At 38.9% G+C, this 27,658-nt stretch overlaps 1 protein-coding gene across 1 annotated transcript; it reads right to left on the bottom strand.

Annotated features, from left to right (window-relative positions):
- Positions 1–2,223: 2,223 nt before the first annotated feature.
- CENPC (centromere protein C) lies at positions 2,224–26,075 on the bottom strand. The gene is made up of 17 exons (XM_071744253.1): positions 25,982–26,075; positions 25,764–25,888; positions 24,667–24,736; positions 24,092–24,305; positions 23,041–23,244; positions 22,083–22,462; positions 20,665–21,505; positions 20,013–20,051; positions 19,412–19,485; positions 18,797–18,862; positions 17,507–17,611; positions 16,811–16,909; positions 15,392–15,487; positions 14,933–15,087; positions 14,357–14,447; positions 12,850–12,969; positions 2,224–2,478 (listed from the first exon to the last, which is right to left on the bottom strand). The coding sequence occupies exons 1-16, from the start codon at positions 26,073–26,075 to the stop codon at positions 12,893–12,895; spliced, it is 2,730 nt and encodes a 909-aa protein (XP_071600354.1). The 3' UTR covers positions 2,224–2,478; positions 12,850–12,892.
- Between the last annotated feature and the right edge of the window lie 1,583 nt (positions 26,076–27,658).

The raw sequence follows: 27,658 nt of genomic DNA, 5'->3' as shown, positions 1-27,658 counted from the left end.
AGGAGAAAATGTTCCCTCGCCATCTCACCTTCAAAAATCACTTCAATTCCATAATTGTTTTCAAGCCAATACAGGCTCCCAAGTTTTAAATCTGGACAGCGCTTAACTTACAACAAAAACAGTGAGTTTGCAGAAGCAAAGATACTTTAAAAAAAGACAATCACCACCAAAAAGAAACTCACAACAACCTGGAACAGTGTGTAGTATACCTGAACCCAAGTTGGATTTTAAATCATTCCTAGGGAGACCTACTTTTACTACCCACATAAAGGACTTTTTTAGAAAATGAACTCATTGCTGTAGAATCAATAATAGATCCATGAAGAATAATATTCCCAGTAGGAGAAAAGGAAAAATATTAAAGCCAGGTACTCCTGGTGAATGAAAAACTAATGGACCATACTTTCCTAAAGGGGTGGGAGGTGCTTTCATATTATTTCACTCTGGTGATTATGTGAGGCTGGCTGCAACAGGTAACTCACAGGGAGAACCATGAGATTCTCTTGTGTGGCAGGGATGGGGCCTGGGGAAACTGCTCTGGTGTCCTTTGCAAGGCTTTTCGTGGGGCAGAACCCAGCTGGGGGGTGGCCATCAGGGCAGCTTGGGCAGGCTGGACACCCCACGATGCTGTCTCCAGCTCTGCAGCCCCTTTAATCCTGAGGACACCAGCACCCCAACGTTTTCCCACAACAGCCCCTGGCTGCCATCCGTGCAGTGCTCCCAAGCCCTGCCCTTGCTCCCTCCCACCTCCCTCAGTCCCCCTCCTCCCATCCCCCAGCTCCAGGCAGCCCCTGCTCCTCTACCCCAGCCCCGTGCTCCCTCCCACCCATCACCTCTTTTCTCCAACCTCCTCCAGGGCATGGCTGTGACAATTACTCTCCTTCTCCTGGACATCAAGCATGGGCTGAAGCACAAGCAGGAGATTGATGTGACCACAGCCAAGAAGATGCAGCAGCATGAGGAGTATCTGTGTTAGGAGACGACTTGATAGCTGCAGGAGATGGAGCAGAGCAGGGAAGCCATGTTCCTCACTATCTTGTACCAGTTTCCCTTTTGGATTGCTGCTGGAGTCATGGTCCTGCTTGCTGTGCTTTGCTGTCTGGCTAGGAAAGAGAAGCTGCAGTGACAGCTCCAGCAGCGAGGTAGACGAGGACAAGTTTTGTTGTCAGGTCTTGGGCTGTGTCCACCCCATTGCCAGTGCAGGATTTTTCTGACACAGGCAAGGTCATGGGCATGGAGCTGATGGGTGACTTCCTTGGTGCCTGCCAGGTGCTTTGCTAGAGGATTTTAATGCCTTGGGTACACCCAGCCAATGGATGGAAAACACCTCTGAAATCTGAAGTGTCCAGAACACCATCACCTACCCCCTGCCTGTGTTCCTGGGCATTCCTTCAGCCTAGAGCTGGACACTCACCACTGCTGTTGAGTCCCTGCAGCCTCAGTGGTGCACAAGTGTTACTGGAGGGGACGGTGTGATAGTGGCTTTTTATCTATTTGTGTATAGTTTGTTATCTTCCTTTTCATCATTACCATTTCATTAAAGCTGTGTAGTTGTTTCCAGCCCATGAGCCTCTCTCCTTTATTCTCCTTTTCCTACACAGGAGAGGAGAGGGGTTAATAGAGTCATTAGTTCATTAGTGTCGTTAGTTTCATTGCCAGCCCAGCACTAAATCATGACACAGGCTTTTCCACCCACGCCTGTGAGATCTTGCTTTCCTCTGACACTGGTGGGGTCAGGGCCACAATTTCAGACACCAGGACTGAGAATCTGCTCTTCCCAGAGGCTGCCTGGGAAGCCTGCACAGATCTGAGTAAACAAGGCATGAGGAAGAACCTGGGCAGGACCCTGCACTTGGTCTTGTTGAACCTCATGAAATTCACCTGGGGGATGGGAACCAGAACGAAGTCCTATAGACCAAGGGTGACTTGGCACTGCAAGGGTTCTATTTGTGCTTTATGATTTAAAAGTTCTTTTTCCAACCTAACTGATTCTACAATTCTATTCTATGAGAAATATTTTCATTTCAAACTCTTTTTAAGCAGTTCCACAACTCCAGCTGCCAGTTGAGGGATTTTGCTGTTGGTGACATCCATGAAGCAACTCAGGGCAACTTGCATTATTTATAAATATTTATACGAACTCATGCAATTAATCTGCATTTTCAAACCCCCACGGACTACTAGAAAATTAATTCCTAAAGGAAAGAAAAGAAACCAAATAAATCAAAACTGATTTGTATTATTTAGTATTTACTGATCCAAAAGAAAAAACAATTTGTAACAGACCATGTATTTACAATTTATACTGGAGAAAGATCTTTTGAGATCAGTGAAACAACATGCCCTGAAGATTGGGGTGTACTTCCAGTGGGATGGCAGTTACAGTGTCCTTTAAAACTCCTTTGCATTAGATCATCTTCAATTTGCCCACAAAGTCATGGGGAATAGGTCTCCAACAACATGCTTCATGCTTTTGATCTAAATTATAAGAAGAGCAGAGATTAGTTCAAAATAACAGTTTTAAAAAGGGGCACTGACTGTGCCTTATTAGGGAGATACTAGACTAAAAAGTGGCAGAACTTCCACTTGTACTCACAGGAGCAAGGACATTAAAGCATTAACCAACTGCAGCAACAAATCAGGAACAATATGAGTGTGATTTCAATTATGCTCAAAAGAGTCCATTAGCCTAGCTTAATTAACAGTGGTGTCTGACAAATGTGTTCCTCTGTGCAAAGTTTGGAGTGGTGAAAGCTGCATCTGGTTGTGACACTGACACATGCTCTGCATCTATTTTCGTAGAATCATAGAATAATTTGGTTGGAAGGGACCTCCAAAGGTCACCCAGTCCACCCCCCCTGCAGTCAGCAGGGACACCCTCACCTACATCAGGTTGCTGAGAGCCTCCTCAAGCCTTACCGTGAATATCTCCAGAGATGGGGCCTCAACCACCTCCCTGGGCAACCAGTTCCTTTTTTTCCACTACCCTCATGGTAAAGAGCTTTTTCTAACATCCATCCAGTCTAAATCCAATATTCTCCAATTTAAAACCATTGCCCCTTGTCCTATCACTCCAGGTCTTTGCAAACAGTTCCTCTCCAGCCTTCCATGTACTGGAAGGTCACTATTAGGGCTCCCCAGAGCCTTCTTTTTTCCCAGCTCCCTCAGTCTGTCTTCACAGGAGAGGTGTTCCAGAGCCCTGATCATTTCTGTAGCCCTGCTCAGGACCTGCTCCATTAGGTCCATGTCCTTCCTGTGCCTGTGAGGGCTCCATAGCTGGATGCAGTGGATGCAGTACTCTAGGTGAGGTCAGAGTAAAATGGCAGAATCACCTCTCTCAAGCTGCTGGCCACACTTTTTTGATGCAGCACCCAGCCAATCACTTATCCCTTAAAAAGTCCACCCATGAAATCCATATCTCTCTAACTTGGTGTGATGCTCTGGGGGACCATGTCAAAGGCCTTGCAGAAGTCCAGACAAATCTGGCTGGCTGGCTGGCTGGCTCAGATCACCTTCCTGTCCTCCATGTGGTTTATCAGTCCTAGGAGAATCTGCTCCATGATCTTCCCAGGCACAGAGGTGAGGCTGACAGGATGGTAGTTCCCAGGGTCCTCCTTACTACCCTTTTTAAAAATGGGTGTAATGTGTCCCTTCTTCCAGGGACTTCACCTGACTGCCATGACTTCTCAAATATGATGGAGAGTGGCTTGGTGACTACATCTGCCAATTCCTTCAGGTTCCTCAGCTGGTCACAAACCTGATCTTCACAAAGTGAGAGGGACTTTGCTGCCCTCATCCCCTCCTTGTGGTTTTTTAACTTGGAAGGTGTTGGAAGAGAGGCTGCCAGTAAAGACTGAGGGAAAAAAAGTTGTTGAGGACTTCAGCCTTTTCATCTGTTGTTACTAGCTCACCAGACTTCAGAGGTTCACTTTAGGGGGTTAAGTTTTCTTTAACCTTCCTTTTTTCATTAATGTACCTGTAGAATCACCTCTTATTATTCTTCACATCCCTTGCCAAGTTCAGCTCTAACTGTGCCCTGGTATTTCTGACCTTGTCTTTGCACAGTATGAAATGCTGTATTTTGTGCAGGACTAAGAGGTCTCAGCAGTTAAAGTGCATGTGAGTTTCATGCTATTTTTGTAAAAATCTAGTGTGTATGCAAGTCACGTGACAGCTGAGGACTATTACTCTAGATATAGAATTTTGTGTAAATAGTAGCCTGGATACAGACTGAAGGCTGCTCTTAAGATTTGCAACTGAAAAAACCAGCTCACTATCAAAATTTCCAAATTAAAATATTTTGGGTTATATATGCAGAAAATTGATAGCCAGTTCCTCAAAACTGATCAGTGGACTTCTCATCAAACCCAGGTCTGTGTCTTCCTCAGAGCAAAGCTAAAGCTGGCAGTTCTAACATAACTTAGCATGTACATTTCATATTTTACCATAGAGAAAGGGAGAACAGTGGCTGTTCACCAGTGGCCAAGCACTGTGGCACACTTCACACTTTTCTGGTTGGTTTACCCACGGCCTGCTGTGTGACATGGAAGAGGCCCTCCACTTGAGTTGTACAACATAAAGAGCCCTCCCAACTAAAGCCTGAACTAAACTTACAGGAGAGCAGCCTCTGTAGCATGGGAGTCTCTGATTCCACAAAACAGCTGAGGCTGGAAGAAACCTCTGAAAGTCATCTGGTCCAATGCCCCTGCTGAAACAGAACCCCCTGAAGCTGTCTGCCCTGGATTCAGATAACCTTTTTCCCACATACAACCTCTTCTCTCCTGCTTTCTTCTATAATTCTTGACTTCTCCACAGCAGCTGCAGTGGTAACCATGATGCCAAGCATGTACACAAACCACTCCTTTGCAAACACACACTCCCACCCACTGGCAGTAAGTAGGGTAGAATGGAAATAGCAGATTCTGAATTGTGTGGGCAGAGCTGCTCCACACAGAAGCAAAATTAGTTCGGTCAGGCCTCAGCTCTGTCTCTAAGAGAAATGTATGAAGGTCATCCTGAAGGACCACCCAGTTCTTTGAGATTATTCAGTCCAGACTCCTCTGTTGACACCACAGAAGCATCAAAACCCAGGAAGATTATTTTCTCCTAATATTTTCTAGAAAAGTCAGGCAGCAACAAGGTGTGAGAGGGCATATCCATCCACATCTGTAGCTGCAGCAATGAGCACACACTGCCACACCAGACCTCTAGGCCAAACCCAGTTGGTGCCAAGCAGCATTCCCACTGGCAAGAGGAATGAAGAACCTAAGCACAGGTGAATGCCTGGGCAACAGAAAATCAGAAAATACGGAATGGTGTCTAAGTGGTGGCAGAGCCATGGCAAGAGTGTGTCAAGGCAAAGGAAGCCAACAGCACACTGCACAGAAGCAAAAAGCACAGTGCCATGATCCCTGGGATATGTCTGTCCAGAGGGAATGGTGCTGGGATGGATTCTCCTGGCACTGCTGAGGCAGCCTCAGCAGATGGATGAGACTCAAGGTCAACCATGCAGGCATGAAGCAGGTTCTGTTCTGCTTCTGTGGTCTGGAATACAGCAGATGATGACAAGAACAAATGCCTCACCAGTGACATCCTAAACTGACCTTCTCAGGATTAAATCTACACAAAAGTCTTTCAAAGAATGGAGGCCAAAGGACACTTTGCATCACTTTTCTCAGCAAGCAAATTGGGAGTTTTGCCAGGCCCTGTAATGTTCAGGCACAAGAACAACTTTGAAATAATTAAAATACCTGGAACTGACTTTGAAAAATGATACAGTGCTTGCGAGCAACACAAAAAGGAAACTTCAGAAGAGAAATGCAAGAAAGGCAAGAAATTAGTTTAGGCAGCAAGGCAAAAAATGAAGGAGCAGCTGAGGAGCTGAAACAGTGGCAAGGGAATGCCTTATCCTGCAGTCTGTTCCCAAGGTAAAGAAAACAAACAAACAAAGAAAAAAAAGCACACTTTTGACAGATATTTCAAGATGCAATCAAGATGTCCTTTCATAGCAGGACACTGGCAGCACATGCACAGGACATTTCATGAAGAAAATTACTAAGTTTTTTTAATGTGAGAAGACCCCTTCTTTATAACTGCTGAAATAAATTAAGATCCAGAAAAGTGCACAAAAAAAAATAAAAAAGGTGGACATATAAGCAAACTTTTAGCCCATGTATGAGTCCAATTAAGACAGGTTTTGTATTTCATCAGCATCACAGTTCCATGGAAAGAGGAAAAGAGGGGCACAGAAGGACTGGGGAATGCACTTTGTTTGCAATCCTCAGCATCTCAATAGAAATCATCTTTGCAAGTTTGAGAACTCCTTCAGAAGAGGAGCTGAATTATTTTAGTTGCCCCCCTCTCTTTTTTTTTTTTTTTACCATTAAGCAACAAGTATGTCATGCTGCATGGGATGCAGGATGTAACAACAGAGACCATTTCAAGACAAGGTAATGATTTCTGTGAACTTTAGTGGGGTTAGCAACTGAACAAAATGAAGCTATTAAAAATACTGCTAAAATAATTCACTGAATGTAATTTGTTTAAAAGGTTAAAACAGGATGCTAAGATGGACTTGGTATAGCACAAAATGAAGAGGCAAACAAAGCAAACATTTAGGGTTGTCTTTAAAACACAGTTGGGCTTTTTTGCTAGCTAAAATACTGTTAAAGTCTGGCAATTAATTTAGCCCTGCAGCAACCTCTGTGCTTTACCTATAAATTACCTTAAAAGTGCACAGTAAAGCTTAGTTGCTCACAAGGCAAATATCTGCTTCTACTAATATGGAGAAAATTAGCCATAATAAAAGTCAGAGAGCATTTGCTGGATGCAAAAAGGCCTCTGCAATTATCATTTAATTGTCCTTCATGGGCTAATACTGAGAGTCTCATGATTTCCCCTCAAGGCTGATCCCTCCTTCAGCACTTTTTCTTAACTGGCTACTTAATTAGTCTTCTTTTCTGGGCTTAATTGTAAATTTGTTTTGATTCATTAGCCTCAGAGCTGACTTGGCACTAACTGAAATACAGAAGTGCTTAATTTCTTTAGCATATAGGCTGCTTCCTCCTAGGGGAGGCCCCTCTTTGTCAGCAATAAAATTTCATGTTCATATTGTGTTTGGAAAAGAAAAATCTTCATAATTAATTTTCATTTATTGTAACTGCCCCCCTGTACTACTACACAAAAGTTATGATAACAGAAAGGATAACATTCAGTAAGCTTTGGCTTCTTGATCTGTGAATTATACAGCATGTTCATTAGGTGAAACCTGCAGTTTCAGATAAGATGGCTCTTAAATGCAAGTGATCATAGCCCTACTAGAACTCCAAACCAAAAGTTTGTGTTCTCAAAGTTGTGGTCTCAAGGCTATGACAAAGAAAAGGCTTCCCTTACCAATTAGAAGGGTCAGGTTCTCTTCTTCCAAAAGTTACTGAATTTGAAAACCCTTTGCCCAAGTTATACAAGCCAGTTTGCAACACCTTTGGACACTATAGTTGCTCTTTGTTATGTTTACACCTCTCACATAATTCCTTTCCTCTCCCTCTTTACAGCACATTGATCCCAGAAGACATCCACACAGCATTGCCATGCAGCTGTCATCTTGATCAATTCTCATTTCAGCTGTTACAGAAAATACAGGAAAAAGCAACTTCAAACACCATGATCATAGAAGAATTTAATAAGCAAACCAGAACAATGTTTGTGAACAGCTATAGTACCCATTTAATAAACTTCCTAAACAGCTATCAGAAGTACTGCAACTCTTCATTTTTCAAATGTTAAAGTCTTTGAGCTGCAAAGAGAAGTTCTTGCTGGGGACATGAATATATTTCTGTGAACACTGTTACAACTCAACTGAACAAGTCAGACTGAGAAAGTAAACACTTTGCTTCTTTCAGTTCTTTGCTTCAGTTATTGCTCCTTTTGTGCACCAAACAAGAAAGGACTGCAGCAGTGCAAAGTAATTGTGGTTTTATGGCCTTTTGTGTGCACATTTACTTGGCCACAGGAGTTTAAATGAAGCAAACCACACCTAGAGCTTTGTGGGTGGCCCTAAGATCAGAGCAGGGACTCCTTTTAACATTAATTCCCAAATAATCTGCAGCTGTTCCCAAATAATCTGCAGATGTGACAGCATCTTCACACTCTCGTACAGCCAATTCCTCCAGATCTGCTTCCATCCAGTCCTTCAGACCTTTCCTCTTCCTTTCCCAAACAAAAGGAGACTGTGTTCATTAATGCATTCTTCTTGTCTCTTTCAAAATGGGGAGGGAAGAGTTTAAGTCCATCATCAACACCAAACTTCAAGGCTGTACATCAAGGCATCTTCTTATAATTCCTGGACGATCAAGTCTTCCTATCCTTGACTGCTGATCATCACCAGTTTTCATCTTAGAACTGGACCACAGGAATCACCTGTGCTGTCAAATCCTAAGTGAAGCTTTTCCATGCAACCTGAGAAACACTTGGCTTTGCAATTTCTTCCGACTACACTTGTGTACATCCATGGAGTGACACTATATTCCAAAGGGAAAACATACCAGCTTGGAAAGACTAAGATACTCAGTTACAACAGCTGTCAATACCATTAAAGAGGCATATTCCATACTCTTCATATAGATGTGTTATCTGCAAACAATCACCACTTAAAGTAAACTCTGTATTATAAAAGATATGCAACAGAGTCTACGTATCAGTAGAAATGTAGGCCACCTTCCTTCATGCTTAAATGCCTTTTCAGCTGTTATGAAATGAGGAAATAGCTCTTTAGGTTTATTGCATTCTCCAAATGTTAATTTAAAATCACCTGCAGATCACCAATTCAGCTGTGTACTCAAACAACAGAAGAAATTGTACATGCGCCTCAGGTGTTTTTATTGGCGCTGTTTATTTTTTCATAATTACTCAGCTTACATTCTCCAATTTTATGTTCAAAAAGTTGTACAAAGATGGGTGTGCACATATATGACAGCTTTGCAGTCATTTTTCTGTTGCTTTAAACGGTAAAAAAGCTTTGTTTACTAAAACAGGAACAGCTTTCTAACCAAATGAAACTACAAAACTTCAAAGGAACCAGTTAAAAGGTAATTTTTCTTGAAGGGATCTAAAGCCTTCACAAATCTTTTTGTTGTGATGGGATAATGTCAGTTAAACTCCTTAAAACATGCCTCTAGTTGCTAACACAATACCCACCACAGAACATATGAACCTACTAACATGAAGCTGATGGAAACAAAAGCCAAGTCACATATTCCAGCTCTCCCAGTTACTGCTGACAGAAAACAATCCATTAATACACTATTAATACAGTGATATTCTCCAAAATGTGTAACACACAAACAACAAAAAAGGCCACATCTCTTTCACAACAATGATCCACAGCAGCTAACACTGGAGCTGACTTGGGCCCAGCTTAGAACAAACCTGGCTCAGATCTCTACTACTAGAGCTGATGTTCTGTACACCAATGTATGTAAAAATTTGTGCTGTCTGAGCTGAATATATAAGGCATTGCCTAGGAAATAATTTAAAAGCTATAAAAGGCAAATAACATTATAGAAACCATAGAAATTTTGCGATATATCTATTTGAAACCATCACAATAGTCAGTGGAAGTTAGATTACTCAACAGAATAGAAAATATGCTGACAAAAAGAATTGCTCATATGCATGAAGAATGCTAACTTCTCACATTTCAGAGAAGGTACTTCTCCTCTGCAATATCCCATTTGGAAAAGAAGACAAAAAAAAAAAAAAAAAAATCAGACCATCAGAGGTCTTACAACTACTAGTAGCCTGATATACACAAAGGTTTAGGAAGCATGAGTCAAAGCAAGACCAGGTGAAAACATCAGCTGCTGCTTCTGACTAATGACAAATGCTCATTTGCCACGCTGCACAAATCAGCACCCACAGGAGTCCTGGAACTCAGAGCATTCTCCTGCACTTCCTCAAACTATAGTCAGGCTAATGACATGGAAACTAGTTTTTTAACAAGTGTCAAGCTGAAGAAAGAAATTTAAATGCAATCCAGAGAAACAGTAAACAACTCAACTCTTACTCAACTCTTACTTGTACTCAACTCAGCTCAACTCAACTCTCACTGTCCACTAGAATTTTAAAAAAACAACTTGGAACAAGTGGCTGCAACTCGTACAACATACATGCTAACAGAATGAACTTAAAGTTCAGTGTCAAGTATAAATGTTAATGGCAACTGATTTAGATGTCCTTGCAGCAGAATTCAACCAAATTTATCTCCACATGTAACATACCCTTCTTCTTTCCTTTCAAAAACCAAATCCTACTGAACACAAATGCCATTAAGGGCAAGCAGCTGTGCTTGAAGCTCCATCTAGTGAAAAACAGTAGAATCGTTACTAAAGTAGCATCCTAGATAACCACCACACTTGGCACAATTGTTTTTGCTACTTAAAAACAACACAACAAACCCACAAAGATTTTCTGATATAGTCCAACAAGAAAATTCTCTCTACAAAAGTATACAGGACATTTTTCTCAAGGAACTTGCTACTCAGGAAGCAACAAAACCACCTAACCTAAAAAGCTGTATATTTGACCAATTCCACCCTAATCTGTTGACACTCCCATCCACAGAGTTAGGAAAATACAGACAGGCATTCTTGGCATCCTGACCCTGAATTTACACTTGAACATCTACCCCTTTGCAGACTGTGTGAGGAAAAGGTCTCCACACTTGTTACTTCTGCTTAGTGAAGCATCCTGAAGCATGGATTTCTCATAGTTTTCTTTTGGGTCATGAGTAAACTAACTCAAAACCATGCTGCCAAGTTGCAGTACAGTGCAACAGGGGAAGACCCAGTGGTTCCCCACTCAAGTACACCACGTTCCTGGAAAGCAACAGGCTGCCTTCAGCTCTGTTACCACTATTTCCTTCAGAGACGTGACCTCTATGGTCCACATATTCCAATGAGCTTCTCTTAAGGAAGAATCCTTCTGCTACCTAACCTGCAGACAGGTAATGAAGAAGAAAATTCACAGGGTACCTTCCTTCTGAACTCCTTGGCCTGTCAGACAACTGAAAAGTAGTCTTGTTCTGACTTTCAGATAGAACCAATGAGCTGCTGGGCTCAGACATCCATGGCCTGACCACTGGGACACATGCCTGGGAGAGAATCAGAGAATCTTTGGTCTAATATGTGCTCTGTACAGTTTTCCAGGTGGCAAATTTCCAGAGCTCTGCAGCGCTGAGGAGTTGAAAGACTTACAAACTGAACATTTTAGTCAGTGGGATCCCCTCAAGCAGTGAAGACACTATGTGTGCCCATCTGAGAGCTGGCATGGCTCCAGCACAGAAGGGACAATATTTGAATCTCACTGACCTTGAAGAGACCAACCCAAGCCCAAAATTTAGAAAAGCTGCCAACATCAATTTATTATAATCTGTAACTGACTTTTTTTTTTTTTTAATTTAACTCCTTACAAAAGTGAAGGCTGGGGAAAAAGAGAAAAAGTCATTCTGTGTAACCTAAACTTTGAAGAGAAAATAGTTCAGATCCAGACAGAGGAAAAACTAACTCGTAATAGGCATGTTCCAGTGTTTTATTTTCTCAGTTAACCATGACCTATCCATGAATGCAAAGATGTCACGTAACTTCTACAGAGTATTTCCATGTCAGTCTATACATGCAATAATTGTAGGAACTACTGCTTAAACACAATTTATTTAAATAATTTAAATTAAATTATTTTTAAAATATCATCTCAAGTTCCCCCAATCTAACTAGTATTTCACAGATACATGGTGATGTTGGTGTCAAAGTCCTTTCACAGACACACAAAGTTAGCTGAAAATTTAAGGGAAGCACTGAGGGCAAATCATCTTTCCTAGTTTAAGGTATACTCTGTATTCAACATGGCCAAGACTATTTATCAGGTCAATACTGAATCCTCAAGTCCTGAATTTTATAACTCCAATTAAATTTTTCCCATCTCCTTCTCTTCTAGAATAGCTGTGACCACAGAGAGAAAGCACTGTCAGAATAGCTGTAGTTTACCCTGATCTTGAGGGAGAAGAAACCTTTAAGAGCTTGGGAGATAAATGCTATGTATACCATCTGCTGTCTAGACTTGGCTTCTGGAGTATACAGTATAATTACAGCTTTCCCAAAGGTCCTCATTATAATCCAGGAACACAGCAAGCAAAACAAAAGGAGGTATTAAAGTAATAAATTTGGCAATGACCTATTGCTGTTATACAAAATAAAGCTATCCACAATGTTTGGAGCTAATCATGCCATAGCTTCCATAGAAAAGATGCAACAGAAAAGCTCCTACTTAAGAGCTCCCTTTTTACAATTTCAGGTTCTAATAATTTATCTGCTAGACATTAACACAGAAGTCATTAACACAGAAGACTGGACCCCAGCACACAAGCATTCCCACAGCCCATCTCCTAGACAACCATTACTGTAATGAGATCAGCAAGGCCCTACATTTAAACAGAGCTTATTCTAAAACAGTTTGTACCGGGCAGACATTAAGACTCTCAGATTTAGCTGAAGAGGACAACATTTCAAGTACTATGCATCTTTAGGGAGATCTGGTATATAAACACAATTTGGAACAACAGTGTGCTTAACCAACAACTTTTACACATCTCTGTATTTGCACACTGCAAGAACCATAAGTGATGTACAGTGAGGCCCTTCAGTATGGCATTTCAGTTTGACAGCAAGCTACTGACCATTTTTTGGTTTCATTTTTAACTCTTCTTATGTTGAGTTTCAACTGCTCTGTATTAATTTGTAACATCAAGCTGGGTACATGCAAACACTTTTTGTATATAAAAAGAACTTGAAAACATACAAAAGGTTGAAGTGCTTCCACCGACTTTTCTGAAGGAAGTTCTTCAGGTGCATCTTTTGAGTTGTGTGAAGAGAAGAAGACTTTCTTCGTTCACTAGATTATATAAGTTATATACATTTCCTACAAAGAAAACCAGAAAATTTTCTTTAGAAGCCACTAGCAATTTTTGAAGTCCTGTCTTTGGGCAAGTGTATTTTTATGTCAGATATATTAACTGAAGGGATATTAGCTCATAATCTAGGATGTCACTCTTACATAGGCACATCATCGCAATTTGGAGAGGTAACAAGAACACAGCTATTGTTGTTTATTTTAGCCTGTGGTCAGAAGAACATATTTCTTTGATGAGAAGACTTTTACTGAAAAGAATGTAAAGGCTTGAGCTCTCTGCTCTTAGATCCCAGTGGAAAACTTGAAGGTGACTAAACCTACTTTAATTTATTCCTATAGAAAATCTCAATAAAAACTGCACATGTAAACTTACCTGCAGATCTCCACTTGTGGTCATACAAACATGACTATAACATGTAAAAGGCACTGAATGTCAGGAATAAGCAATAACACAACCACACTTGATGAGTGACAGACAACCCATCACAACCACTGTACTGCCCATCCAGGCATACTTAAGCAATCAAGAAGCAGGGAAGAATGGAAAAGAAGTACAGATCCTTATGGCCATACTGAACTTCCAGCAGTTTATATAATCTGCTTTCTGAAAAAGCAAACACCAAAGTTGTCTCTGCAGACCCCTAAACTTTTCAAGATTAAAACACAAGAATCCCACCAACTTCAGAGTATCAAGCATTAACTGAATGATGATTGTTCAGTCAGGACACTGTGGTAGAAAGTTAATGGAAAAATAAGGGAGGGATTGTTTTTCCATCAACATGAGCCTCTTCACAAGAATGTGGTATAAAGGTTATCTACAGCTTCATGAACAGCCTGTTTTAGTTACTACAAACTGTCCTGACTAATGTCTTAGCCACTGAAGGACAGCTTCCCATATGAAATTCATTCCACTTTTACCTCAGAAGGCCAAAATTAGAGGTGTCTAAATTCTCAACAAGGCTACAACCTGCTTTCAACAAGACATTCTGCACTTTCATGTATCAAGTATGAGGTGCAAAATAAGGTGAACTTCTCCAAACGTAATTTTGTAATTTTATGTAGAAAAATAACATGGTGACCAAAACAATTGTATTAACTACCACTACATTATTATCAGGGACAGAACCAGAATACCAAAAGAAATTCACTCTTAAAACAGGCAGTGTCATGAAAAAATTTGAGGCCAACTCACATAAGCAAGAAAGTGTTTCTAACACTGCACTCAAAGGTTATCAACCCGCATCCAATATTGGGTCAGACTCCTTTCTTCATAACCCTACACTTTCCCACTCCCTACTCAAACTTCTCTCTTCCCATCATTCAGCTTGGTTTTGCTTCCTAGCATTCTAATTCAGGCTCATCCTCCAACAAACTGGTTTTAAACACATGTATTTACCTGCTGGAACATAGAAGAAGTCCCCTGTAGCCAGACAGTAGGATGTCTTATGTAAGGTAACGATAATTTTGCCATGAATAACATAAAAAGCCTGAATGAAAGAGAAAGGGTTCTAAGATTACCAATGTTTCCTTTGTAAAATTTAGCCAAGTTATCTAAGAAAACGTACTCTTTGTTTTACACAGATGTTTCAAGAAAGATAAAACCCCCCAAATAAGCAAGTAGAGCTGCAATCCCTTTTTCCCTACCATTCTGAAAAATCACATGCACATTTAAAAGGGGGGTAGGGGCCAATTTTATTTATTTATTTGGTACTCCTATCTTGCCTGCAAGATCCAGACAGTAAGTGTACATGGGCATTTTTAATTTAATGTGAAGCAAACCAGGGCAACGTGCATGCAAAGCACCACTAGGAAGTTTCCTTGTTTATAACTGATTTCACATCTGGAATATATTTATTTCCATTACAGGGAAAAAAACCTGGCAAACTTGTCAACTTGCTATATGACTTCAAACCATTCTAAGATTTTCTCTTTACATAGACTATTTTATAAAAGCAGAAAAAAGCATACTTACTATTGTATCCATGTGGACAAACTGGTATCCCTTTTCTTTCAATGGCTTCAAAACCAATGTACCAGTGGCAAAATCAGATGTATTCAAATTTTTATATATTTCTACTGCTTCATCTCTGAAGAAGCACGAGTGTCGGCTTTCAGTGTTAACACATTCTACAAAAATAGCCCAGGAGATGAACATTAATGCTAACACAGTCTTGCTTGCTCACTATCTACTTATTAAACCATATGCATAACACTGTTTCACTTTTACACCCCCAAGAGCAAAACTCATTATTTAGATGAAAAGTCAGGACACTTATTCTGTCTCTCCCACAGTTTTCTACAGAAGAGCAGTGAATATTTCAATAGCTCATCTTTTTATACCTGACATGGCATGAAGAATTTTTTTTTATTATCAGTTGAAACACTTACTACATAACTCAGAAAGCCCCTTGATCATATTCCCTCAACTCACTTAGAAGTATCTCCTCATTTGTTTCTACATCCACTATGACAGCTGGCTTAGAACTGTCAACCAGGGTATCATCCAATTTTTCAGGTATTCCACCTTCTGAGGAGACACAAAAAAAAGGAACAAACTAGAAAAACGAATACGCTACATTTAAAAAAAACTTATTTAACTATAACTTTTCTATAGTTATAGATTTCACACAGAGGCATTTACATTTAAGTGACTAAACAGACCAAATGCACTTTCTACATGTAAAAGGAAAACATCATTAAAGAATTCTTTGAAAGTTTAATTTTTGTTGGAACTATTTTTATATGAAATAAAGGGACTCTAAATCCTAAAGAATTTGAGGGAAACACCACCTATTTATCCTATGCTATTAGTGACAGTATTTACTCAAAAGTATGTGTTTTAAGAAACGTGGTTTTCTAGCAACAGATGCTGAGAGGTTATTACTAAAACATACATGAAGTATGAAGAACAAGTTTTTTCCTTTTACCTACTGCTGATGGACATCAAGAGATTTAAGAGAAAGTATTTAAAAGAATAAGCACATTTTCCTTTTCTCAAGAAAAATCTCACTGTAATCTGTAAATCAGAGAACTATTTCTACAACAAAAAGGATTTTGCCACAGAATGAAATAGCCTAAGAACTGATGACAACCTTATGCTTTTCAAAAAGAATAGAGATGCTGGAGAACATTCACAACAGCTCTCTTATAGAACTCTATTAAGCAGACAATTTTAGCTCCACAGTGCACAGGAAAATTTCTTTAAATGCAGTCAGAACAAGGATGTTAAAGCAAGTTATAGCACTTTATAGGCACTTCTGGCTGCTTAAGTACTCCTACGCCAAGAGAGTCAGGAGTAGGAACAAAGTCACTGTGTTTGAAATAGCTTTGTTGCAACATAACTATCTCTGTAAAAAGAAGCTGGAACAGGTGCAACTATACCTATAAGAGAAATTTTATAGTATTAATAACATTTAGGACTTTGTCCTAGAAATTCTGCTCTGATGATGGTCCTTATTTGCATGACTTAGACCTACAAGTGAATATGACACGGATGCTAGCAAAAGATTCTCTCTTGGGATGAATGTCTGTTAAAGAAGAAATCCATCACTTCTGGAAGACAGTTTAAATGCACCTAAAGCAACCAATAAATCTTTTAAAATACAGTACAGTCACTACCAGCTCAGGTTTACATGGACAGCAAATGACATATAAACTGCACTTAAAACAAACGTTGATCTAGACCAGGATCCTGCCTATCAATAGCCAAAAACAGTGCCCTCTTCAATCCCCCCAAAATGCTTTCACCTAGAGAGACAATCAAGTTTCTACAGGAGAAAAATCTTACAGAAATAGATACTCCATTCTTTTGTGTGTTAAGAATTAAAAAATAAAAGGTCTGTATTCATACTTGTTTTGTGACTTTTCTCCTTGTGACCATCTTTCCTCTGTTTTAACTTTCTCTGAGGTTTCATTTCAGGACACACTATTTCACTCATCACAAGCTGTCCTGAAAGAAAAGAAAGTTGAACAAAGTTTACTAACTCATAATAATTTACAAGATATGAAATTCAATTTTTAAGAAAAAAATACCAATTTTAGGGGCACAAATATTATTTTCAAGCACATTAGCTAACTAGGAAAGGATCAAATTACGCTTCACTGTCAGAAAAATATCCTTCCAGAACAAGATATATTCTATCACTTAGGCAATTTAACACAGACTGGATAAACTATTATAGCATTTGGTCTGGAGAACAATCCCCCCCCAAAGAAATGCTCTAGTGCATGATCTAGTAGATGGTCTCCTTTTCTGGTATCATATGGAATCGTTGATGTAATAAACATATGAGTACAGAGAAAATGTTTTGTTCTACCCTAAATAGTTAAAGCAAGTAAATGTAAGACTGTTGTGCTGATACTGTTTCTAGCTGACACAAGGTGCACAGAAGACAACGCATGAAAAGATGACAAAATAGCTGATTTTTTTTTATATTACCAAATTGTAAGCGTCTCAAAGCTGTCATGGCACAAGACCAACCCACAGACTTTCTCTTTACAGCCCAACCAGGAGAAAGCAAGCCAATAGGTATTTTGGAACCAATACCTGAAGGCAGCATGGTGTAATTCACACGCTCGCCTCGCCAGTATTCCAGAGGCTTCAGTCGTATCCTTTTTGTCCGACGAACGTTGGGTGTGTTGGAAGGCATTACTGACATAAAGAATGAAATCATTTGTGTTAATGACAAAAGGAAAATTCAGAAATGGAAAACACTAAATAAACTTTCCTGTTGATGCCTAGTAGGGGGTCAGCACTTCCCAGCTGGTGACCAATAGGTTAAGGGAGGTCATTCTCCTCTATTCTGCCCTGGTGAGGCCACAACTGGAATACTGCATCCAGGTCTGGGCTCCTCAGTTCAAGGGAGACAGAAAACTACTGGAGAGAGTCCAGTGGAGGGCAGCAAAGATAACTGGGGGAGTGGAGCATCTCTTATGAGGAAAGGCTGAGAGAGCTGGGACTCTTTAGCCTGGAGAAGAGAAGGCTGAGGGGAGACCTTGTTGATGTCTACAAGTATCTAAAGGGTGGGTGCAAGGAAGATAGAGCCAGACTCTTCTCAGGAGTTCCCAGTGACAGGACGAGGGGCAATGGGCACAAGCTGAACATAGGAAATTCCATCTAAACATAAAAAAACCCCTTTACTATGAGGGGGACAAGGCACTGGAACAGGCTGCCCAGGGAGGTTGCAGAGTCCCCTGCTCAGGAGATATTTAACACCTGCCCAGATGCAGTCCTGTGCAATGTGCTTTAGGTGACCCTGCTCCAGTGGGAGAATTGGACCGGGTGATCTCCAGAGGTCCCTTCCAACCCTAACAATTCTGTGATTTATATCACATTGCTATCCTGACAGGAAAAGGGAACATATTATTGCCAAAAGTTCTTTTGTATACATCAGTATGTCAGCCCCGTTTTTCTTAGTCATCATGCTGACTTTACATTAGATGTCTTTATATCTTAGTAAATTATTTAGATACAGACATTTTGGGCTCAAGCACAAGGACCAGCAAACATGCTACAGCTGTGAAGACAAAGTTCTCGTCAGAGACTAAGTACCCTGTCTAAATCTGAGAAGTTAATATTAAATGAAAAAAGGAAGTGTGACAGTTATAATTATTGAATATAGTAATTAAAAAGAAACACTAGAAGTGTTAAAAGCAGCTTAAAAATTAGAGCACTGTTATAGTACCTTGAAGAACTAACAAGCCTCATATGTAAACACTTTTTAACATAGGAACCTATTTCTAGGTGTTCTCCTCTGCCTCCTTTAGCAGTCAGCAGCAGCAGACAAATACATTTGTATTTATGCACTTACATTAAGATATGTTTAAATAATCTTACCTATTTTATGCCTTGTCATGCTGTTTGAGAACAGATCTCTTGCACGAGTCAGGTCTTCATAATTATCTAAAAACACATTAAAAAGCCACCACAATATCCATTTACTATTCCTGACTTTGTCTGCCCACTAAATGCAACCAAAGGTAACACAAGCAGATGTCCCACTGTTAGTGTTCCCTCTTTCTTCTTTAACATATATGAAATCCAGGGCTCATATTAATTATGATAGTAAGTACAACTTGTGTAGGGAAAAAAACCAGAAAGTATTTCTACATGAACAGGCCACAATTCCATAAAGCTGTAAAATTTGCTCTAGGGTGGCCTGAAGTGATCATCTATACTACTATCATATGAGAACACAAACTGAGTCTAAAAAACTTGTTCAAAGTATTCTGGAATAATAATTTCATCCTGGTAAGCTTGATGCCACGTGACATAGATGTTGTCCCTCCAAAGCTAATACAATGTAAAGCTGGCATACTCTATAATGTCTGGGCAGAAATGGGATCAATACAATCTGAATTTCTTATTCTGGGCCAGCAGAATACAACAGAAATTATCATATTATCAATACAGTTTAGTAAAATGCAAGAAAATACCAACTTTAAACATTACCTGAAGACACACTATTTTGTTCACAATACTTTCTCCTGGAAGCACATTTGTCACAATGTTCTAGAACAGGTCCACTTCAAAGAAAAAAAAATAGAGTTGCTTGACTATGTTAAGAGAACAACAGAACATTACAGCAGTACCAAGAATAGCAGATTTAAGTCTTTTTCAGATCATGTGGGGTGGTTTTTGTTGTTTGTTTTGTTGCTGGCTTTTTTTTTCTTTCTAAACATCTGTCTGTACCAACAACACTGAAGCAAATGGCTAGTTAGGAATCAAGAGATCTGAAATTCACCAATTGCTCCCCAACTTGGTCATCAGGCAGACACTAATATGGAAGCCAAACCTCAACGGGAAAAAAAATAAATATCTCCAAAGACAGGAAAGTTACTATGAACCCTTATTCATGTCAGAAAAAAAATCTGTGTTAGTTTATTAACTGTGTCAGCATAGTATTTAAACACTTCAGTCATTAATCACCCTTTTCTACTAGGTTCTTTCCTAGGAGTACACAGAACACAGTAGTAGTACCAAACAGGAGCTCTGTCTTCATAGGGCAGAAGTGGAATTAAATGTAAGGTTTACAGACAAATCAAGAAATTACCTTTCATGACTCCTAGTCTCCTGAGCTGCAAAGGAATCTCTAGAAGAGAAAGCATAATAAATCATTATTATTATTGTTGTCATTATTATGTTTACTATTAAGTCACTTTTACTTACTGAAAGGAACCTGTAGGTCATTAATTTTATGTAGTAGAGTTATGTAAAACCACAAAAAAGATACTTTAAAAAAATTAAAACACGATGCAAATAACTGATTAAAACCTCAATTTGACTGGTTAAAGGAATTTCCTCTTCTGATTACCTATCATTAGTAAAGTTACTTCCACATAATTAAATACAGCTGAAGAATTAAACACCCTTTTCTCAATATATAAGCACAGTAACAAACCTGACAGTGGAAGTGGTTTACAAGTGGTGGGGTTGTATCATCATTTTGTTTGTTTTTAAACTGAATCTGCTACTCAAATATCAAAAGAACACTTAAGAAATTCCAGCACAAGTTTCCTTATGTGAAAGCACACACTAGATCTGGCCCCCCACCTTTCATAATAGGATTACACCTCTTGGTTTCTCTAACAGCTATTCCATCAGTCTGAAACTGTCACATACGTTGATTGGGCCAATAAAATTTAACATGTTTTTAATTATTTACCATGTTATACCAGTTATAAGGAATTACATAAAAAGCTTACTGAAGTCCATGTTGTGTGTTACATTTTCTTTTTTTACTTTTTATTTTTGCATCTGGTAACTTCTGTTTTTTTCTTGCTGTGTCCTGTTGTGAAGTGATGAGAGAATCCACTTGAGGCTCACTGTCCTCAAGGTCTGAGCAAACACCTTTACTGGTTCTGTGATTAACCTTGTTGGGTGTCTTCTCTGAAGATTTAGCTGACAATTGTTTCCTTTCAGAATTCTTCACACCACCTGTGAGATGCTGCAGTGCTTTTACAGGAGTTCTGTTATTTGCCACACCAAGTGATTCCAATGTGTGCAATGAATTTTTAGGCTTTTCAGACTTTGACATCTTGTGATTCACAGAAGTCTGCAGTTTCTGCTGCAGCAGTGAGGTAAACCCTTCATTTGAGTTTCCAGGCTCTCTTTCAAGACCTTTATCAGGTTCACTGTCAGAACTCTCCAATCTCTGTAACCGAGGCCTTTTATTACTACTTTTCTTGCCAGATTTTTTAAGTTTCTTCCTCGGACTTTTTACCTCTCTCTTAGCTACTGTATCTTTTGGAAGTTTCTGCTGAGCGAGTTTTTTCTTGGTAACTAAATGCTGAGGAGTTTTTGAAACTGACTGCCTGGAAGAATTAAGATTCTTTTTTTGAGACACAGTCTGCTCTTGCAGATGCCCAGCTGACAAGTCAGGCGAATCCTCATTTGGCTTCATCATTGTTTCATGTTGTTGTGTATCAGATGGTTTTGTTTCCAAATCAGACCACGACAACATCAGTTCTTCAGCTTCTGGTTCCCAGGATGTGTCCTTTTTCTGGTTGGGAGAGCATTGCTTAAGTGCCTCCTTTTTAGTCTTTCCTATCAACATAGAAAACACTTGGACATTAACTTTCTTCTCAAATTAAGCCTGAAGATACACATTGACATCCGAATCCATAAACATAAATTTAAGAATTAAAGAGTAGTAATGTTACATTCTGTCTGCTTTCCATTTTCAGTGCTTCCTGACACAAGACCATTCTCAAGTAATTCCTAAAAGCTTATCCTGTCCAGTTCAAAGAATGTATCTTAAACTTTCTACAGAGAGGGAAGCAAAAGCTTGTGGGTACCTACCTTCTTCATCTGCCCATAAGAAAAGGCAACACTGCTAACTTAATTTTTAATGTCCTAACAGGAAAGGTAAAGGAAGAAAAAAAAAGAGAGGCAAAGCAGAGTTAAGACCTGTCTCAAGACTCACTGCCTTACATACACCCAAATCTAACTGCACAACTGAAACATCAATTAGGAATCCATTAGTATCTCTTATTTACTTTATCTTTATTTTCCAATAAACAACCACCAAAAAAAAAAAAAAAAAAAAAAAAAAAAAAAAAAAAAAAAAAAAAAATTGACTGATATGACCTAAAGCAGTCTGAAGACCTGTCAAATAACTTACCCATATGAGTACTGCTTCGCCTCTGAGACTTAAGGATCTTTCGTTCATGGTCAGAGACTGAATCCAATTCTGATGTTTCACTGAAGTCAAGTAATCTGACATGCAAATCATCCATTTTCTGTTTAGTAAGTGCTTCACCCCACATTTTTGTTTTCTTCCTTTTCTTACTGCCTGTCTTCTCCTTTCCAGAGGGCTGAGGTTTAGGAACAGGAGTTGTAGAGCCATCTTTTTTTGACTTTTTGTTCTTACTGGGTATTGAAAACCAAGAATTAAAAGGTTGACTATCTGATTCATCAATTAAAAATTCACAGTAACTTTCTACTTCTATATCTTGATTTTTCAAAGGAGGAAGTGATGGCGGTGATGTTGAGACTGAATACCTAAAGAAAGGAGGGAGAAAATATAAACATAATTTTGTAGGGGAGGAATTTCAGTCTTGCAAATCTAGTGGTGACTCTAGATAACCTGAATACACTATAGGACATTCCTCAGAATTATGATAAAGTTCATCATTCATTGCCCTTAAGCTTCCAAAAAGAGCACAAGGCCTACTTCTCTTTGCTTTGGTTTTATCATTATTTCTCAGATTCTAGAATGTCAACTTCCTATCTAACCCTGTGAACTGTGAAAAAGACTGCTTGATTTTTGTTAACTTCAGAACCACACCAGGCTTTCCTGAATCCTCCAAACTACTTATGAAAACGTTCTGGGCTCAACACAAAACTATTAATCAGCTATACACTATTCTACTGGAGGACAAAAGCAGCAGCACTGTTAAGCCCTAACAGCACAAACCTTAGAAACAACTACTCAAACCCTTTCTCAAGTGGCATTTTTCAGTAACATTGGACTATCTCAAAACAAAAAAAGACCAGTTTTACGGATAATGTTGCTCCAGTACTCAGGACTGGGTTATTTCACTAGCAAATTATGTTCCATATTTAGCCTCAAAACAAACCTTTTTCCAAGTGCTCCTGTTGCTACTGCTTCTAAGACAACTGAAGAGAAAGACTTTTCTCTCTGTAAAGAAGATGGAGGAGCCTGTTCTGTTCTTTGCCCAAGAACAACCTGCTCATCTCTCCCAGTCTGAGGTCCTTCCAAATTTTCAAGTTCCACGGGGCTCTTCGCTGCAGGAGCAGTATTTTGGTCATCCAAAAGTAATCTACATATGAAAACAGCATTCAGATATGATGCTATTAATACTGAGTGCACATTAAAGTGTAGTGCAGATGGACAGATGCTCTCATTTTCTCCTGCTGACAGTGTCTCACTTCTTATGAATGATTACCACATTGAAGCTCAGGAAACACAGGTTTTGTTACTACTTCCCATCACAGTACTAAGTGTCCAAATAAGTGAGGCAACATGGGGTCACCTTGTGACTCTTGAGCAAAGTGAAGGCTGCTCAGCAAGACAAAAGTCCTAATTTTAGGAGTATAATCTTGAGAAATTGTCAGGTTTCTTAGGCCCTAGGTGCACTGTCTTCAGAATCTGACCTATCAAATGGAATCAGATTGGCATCAGCCCCTGGTCTATCACCCACCCTGGAAAGCAGAACTGTCACACTGGACACTATTGCAGCTGAGCTTCAAATTTTTCAAAAAGATAACAATCATAACTGAAGTTGTTCAGAAGAATACTCCTCCTCTCTTCTTTAACAAATAGTTAACTTTTAAGGTCAACACTGTCAATATGATTCACTTAAAAATTCTAGACTACCTGAGAAGCTGACCATTTGTGGCACTGAGAAAAACTCCTGAGAAAAAGTTCAGATTTATTCTGACAGGCTTCCTGCATTTGGATACTGCACTTCTACAAATTAATCCTTATCACCAGAATATTTAATAAAAAACAATTCTTCCTTTTCAAAACCCAGATATGGAAATTTTCTAAAGAGCTTGGAATTATGGGTCTGCAATCAAAACTCATAAATTACTGAAACTACCATGACAGATTTGTCCCAAGGGTGGGGAGGACATAACAACACTGCCACATTCAGCTCAACTTACACATGTACAGAATCATCCAGTTCCTCCACAAGAGGTGATCCAACTGACCCATGATCATCCTCACAAACTGAAAACATGGGAGGAGTTTTGCAGAGTGCTTCAACATGTTTTAATATATTATTTATTTTCCTCTCACACACAGGAGACTTGTTTTTTTCAGAATCAGCTACGCAGTTATTTATTGCAGGCTTCTTGGGTGATTCATGGGACGATCCTGCCAGATATGCAGAATAGGTTTAATTCTTCTATTCAAAAATCTTAAAAAATCCCCCAAAAAGTTACCCCCCTCAAAAAAAAAAAAAACAACCCAAAAAAACAAAACCAAAAACCCAAAAAAACCCAACCAAACAAAAAAACCCCAAAACAAAACAAACAAAAACCAAAAAAGCAAAAAACAAAACCAAAACAGCAAAAAACAAAACCAAAAACAAAACAAAACAAAAAAAACCCAAAAAAGCAAAAAACAAACCAAAAAAGCAAAAAAGCAAAACGCAAAACCAAAAACGCAAAACCGCAAGAGCAAAAAACAGAAAAAAACCAAAAAAACCCAAAAAATCTTTATTAGTGCTACCAACCTTTTGTGATGTCTGGTTCTAGTGGTGATATAGGTAAAGACTTTCTAGAATCTCTTTTCACTGCCTTGAGCTGTCACAGTCAATGATGAATAATAAGACAAAGTAAAATATTTGAAAAAGCAACAGTATTTTGAAAGGAATATAAATTTCTAGAAACATGATATAATTTCCTTCTCTTATTACCCACTGGAAGCACAGTTCTGTTTTAACTAAATACCTCAATTTTCTATCATGTAAGACTAAAACTAACTGTACATCTTAAAAAGGAGGTAAAACAGTGTGCATAATAAAACATAAATAAACTGTTTGAACAGACATCCTGGTAGTCCATGGGCATGCTATTTTCTCTTTCACTAGAATGGATTAATTTAAACAATTTAATTAACTCTGATGAACTCAGGCTGGGATTTTGCAAGAATTACTCTAAGACTATACAGTATTCTAACATCAGACTTAGGGAACCAAACACCACAATAAAGCATGCCTGTTCCCAACACTGCAATTTTTACAAAAAACTGAAGTCAAAATATTAAACTAAATAGAGATTATTGGCATCATTCTCTCAGAGACCACATTGAGAAATCCTTTGATTTGTTTCCACTCTTCAAAGTTACAGATATACAAAGCTATTGTACAGATAACTGTTTGTCAGGAGTTGAGAAGCTGCTTCTTTACAAGAGTCATCTTCCAATTTTACTGTCCATCAGAAAGCTCAGAAATATGTCTACATATTTGGCAAAGCAACTGCAATCAACACCAATGGAGTCCAAGACCCACCTCCAGTTATAAGGATACATATGTCAAGCTGAGACCATGAGAAATTTAACTATCCCGGACAAAAATCTAAAAAAGTTTTAATCAGCAAAAACTCAAGAAAATAAGCTATTTAATAAACCTAGTTACAGAATATTTACTACTAGAGCACAAAAAACTGGAAAAAAACATTACCAACAACTGTTACAAAGTGCTAAATTATAGGTTGTGTACCAACTCACGGGACATTTGGAGTTTATTCATTCAACAGGCACACAGAACTAAATCTTCCAGAATTAAACTTGTACCAATGCCACACTGTGACACTGCCATAACTAATTTACCCTTTGCACTGAGGCCTTCTGATAACTTCTGATAAAAGGAGTTGAGCAACAGGTTGTACTTGGAGAGTTTATTGTAAGATCATTGCCATAACCTATAAAATATATATATATATATATTAGGAATTCTTGCAGTTTTCAAGGTTTCATTTATTTTAACAAGTTGCTAAGATTCGTTAAGGTCAGGTAAACCCAAAAAAGAAAGGAACTGGAAAGATTACCTTCAGAAGACAGCAAAGACACAGTTTTAAGTAGTTTTAAGATTGGGAAGGGAGTGCTTTTAAAGACTGTGAGAAAGAATTTATTTTTATCCATTTTATATCTATTTTTTAATTTCTATTTAATTACCACTAAATAGAATACAAGGAAGAAATTAATTTATTTCGGTAACCAGCAGATTAAGGAAAACAACAAATACAAGCTTGCCTTCAAAACAATCCTGCACGACTTTCAGTATATTTTGACCTGGCTGTACATCAATCTTAGTTCTAGAAAGAAGGGGAAAATTATTTCAGTCAAAATCAGTAAATGTCCCAGCAACATAAAAGTAGTTAAGACCTTATGACTTTATGTACTATTCACTAGTCTCAATTCCAGTATGTTTGACCTATCATTTCCATGCACTGATATATGCAAAAAAACTTTCCTGAATAAAGATACAAGAGAAAAAGCCTCACTGTCACAACATATGATGAGAATGAAATCTCCCAGCATGGAAGAAAATATACAGCTACTGCAATAGTCTCAGGTAGAAGAGCTCTGGGATGAAGAAATACTTGCTTGAAATTAATTCTTAAAAAAAAAATCAGTACTCAATGCTGCCTGCACAGTGATCCAGTCCCAAAAGACCCAGAAATGAAATGTGTAGGTTGGACATCTACCCCTTCACACCAGGAGTCACCCTCTACTTCTGCTTTGACAACTTTATCCAGTTACTCTGTGCTTCTGCAAAAGTTCCAGCAGCAAGGATAGGCGTAAGACACCGAATCTATAAGTAAACAGCTCAGCTGCTTGGATTAGTATTTCAAATCTTCCCAAAAGAAATGAAAATGGCAGAAGTGATAAACTAGCCAGATGATTTTAATCAAAAGAAAAGCCAGAGAGAATTTCTCCCATAATGACTACTATATGATCTTAAAACCAGGTAATTTGTTAGATTTGGCGAGTTAATGAAATGCACATCTAAAAACTGATCCCACTAATAAAAAGCTGATGGACTTCTGACATGCCTTTGAAAAAAGCTACAGCACTGTGAATACCTCATCCCCTGCATTTACCAGCAAGGGCCAAATAAGCTAGAACTCTGCATAATTTCTTCTACCTCTTGAAAAGCACAATGTTTGCACAGATGACTCCTTTTCTGCTCAGGTAGCCTAGTTAGGTAAGGCTTAGGTATAGTTACACCATAGTCTGCTGCCTCAGCAAAGGAATACAGAGGAAATCCTTGGTGCTTTGCCACCTACCACTAAGAAAATGGAGTACAGGAAACACCATATGATCAGTTTAATAAGATACATCCAATAGTTTTGATATTAAGCTCTCCGACAAAAACAAACACAAGTTTTCCAGACAATTGTACCTAAGAGATAAATGTTAAACATAAATTACCCTCCTCCCTGGCAGAATCTTGCTCTATAGTTCTTTTTAAGATGATTCTGTGAAAAAAAAAAATAAATTTTACTAAACATAGTGACACTGTACAGGAAAACAAATGAGCAGCCCACCTCCTGTCACTCACATAAGCAAATCCTAGGGATTCTCAATCCATCTCCAACTAGTGGGAAGTTACTGCACCCATGTTTTTCTTCGAATGCACCACTAACTACAAGTCCTGTAACAACTGCCAGAAGTTAAACTTCTCTCAAGAATTAAAAGCATTTCTCGCATTTAAAGTCACA

This window comes from Heliangelus exortis, chromosome 4 (assembly GCF_036169615.1).
Source record: "Heliangelus exortis chromosome 4, bHelExo1.hap1, whole genome shotgun sequence".
Classification (NCBI taxonomy): Eukaryota; Metazoa; Chordata; class Aves; order Apodiformes; family Trochilidae; genus Heliangelus; species Heliangelus exortis.
This window is presented reverse-complemented; position numbering and strand designations above follow the sequence as displayed.

What these genes read in the sequence shown, in the direction of transcription:
- CENPC (XM_071744253.1), bottom strand. Translation starts at nt 26,075, where the DNA reads ATGGATAAAAATAAATTCTTTCTCACAGTCTTTAAAAGCACTCCCTTC. An exon ending in ACAGGAGCACTTGGAAAAAG is followed by an intron (nt 22,463 to 23,040) that starts GTTTGTTTTGAG and finishes TCCTTTCTTTAG; the next exon opens with GTATTCAGTCTCAACATCAC. An exon ending in TTGTCCACATGGATACAATA is followed by an intron (nt 14,448 to 14,932) that starts GTAAGTATGCTT and finishes TCTTTCATTCAG; the next exon opens with GCTTTTTATGTTATTCATGG.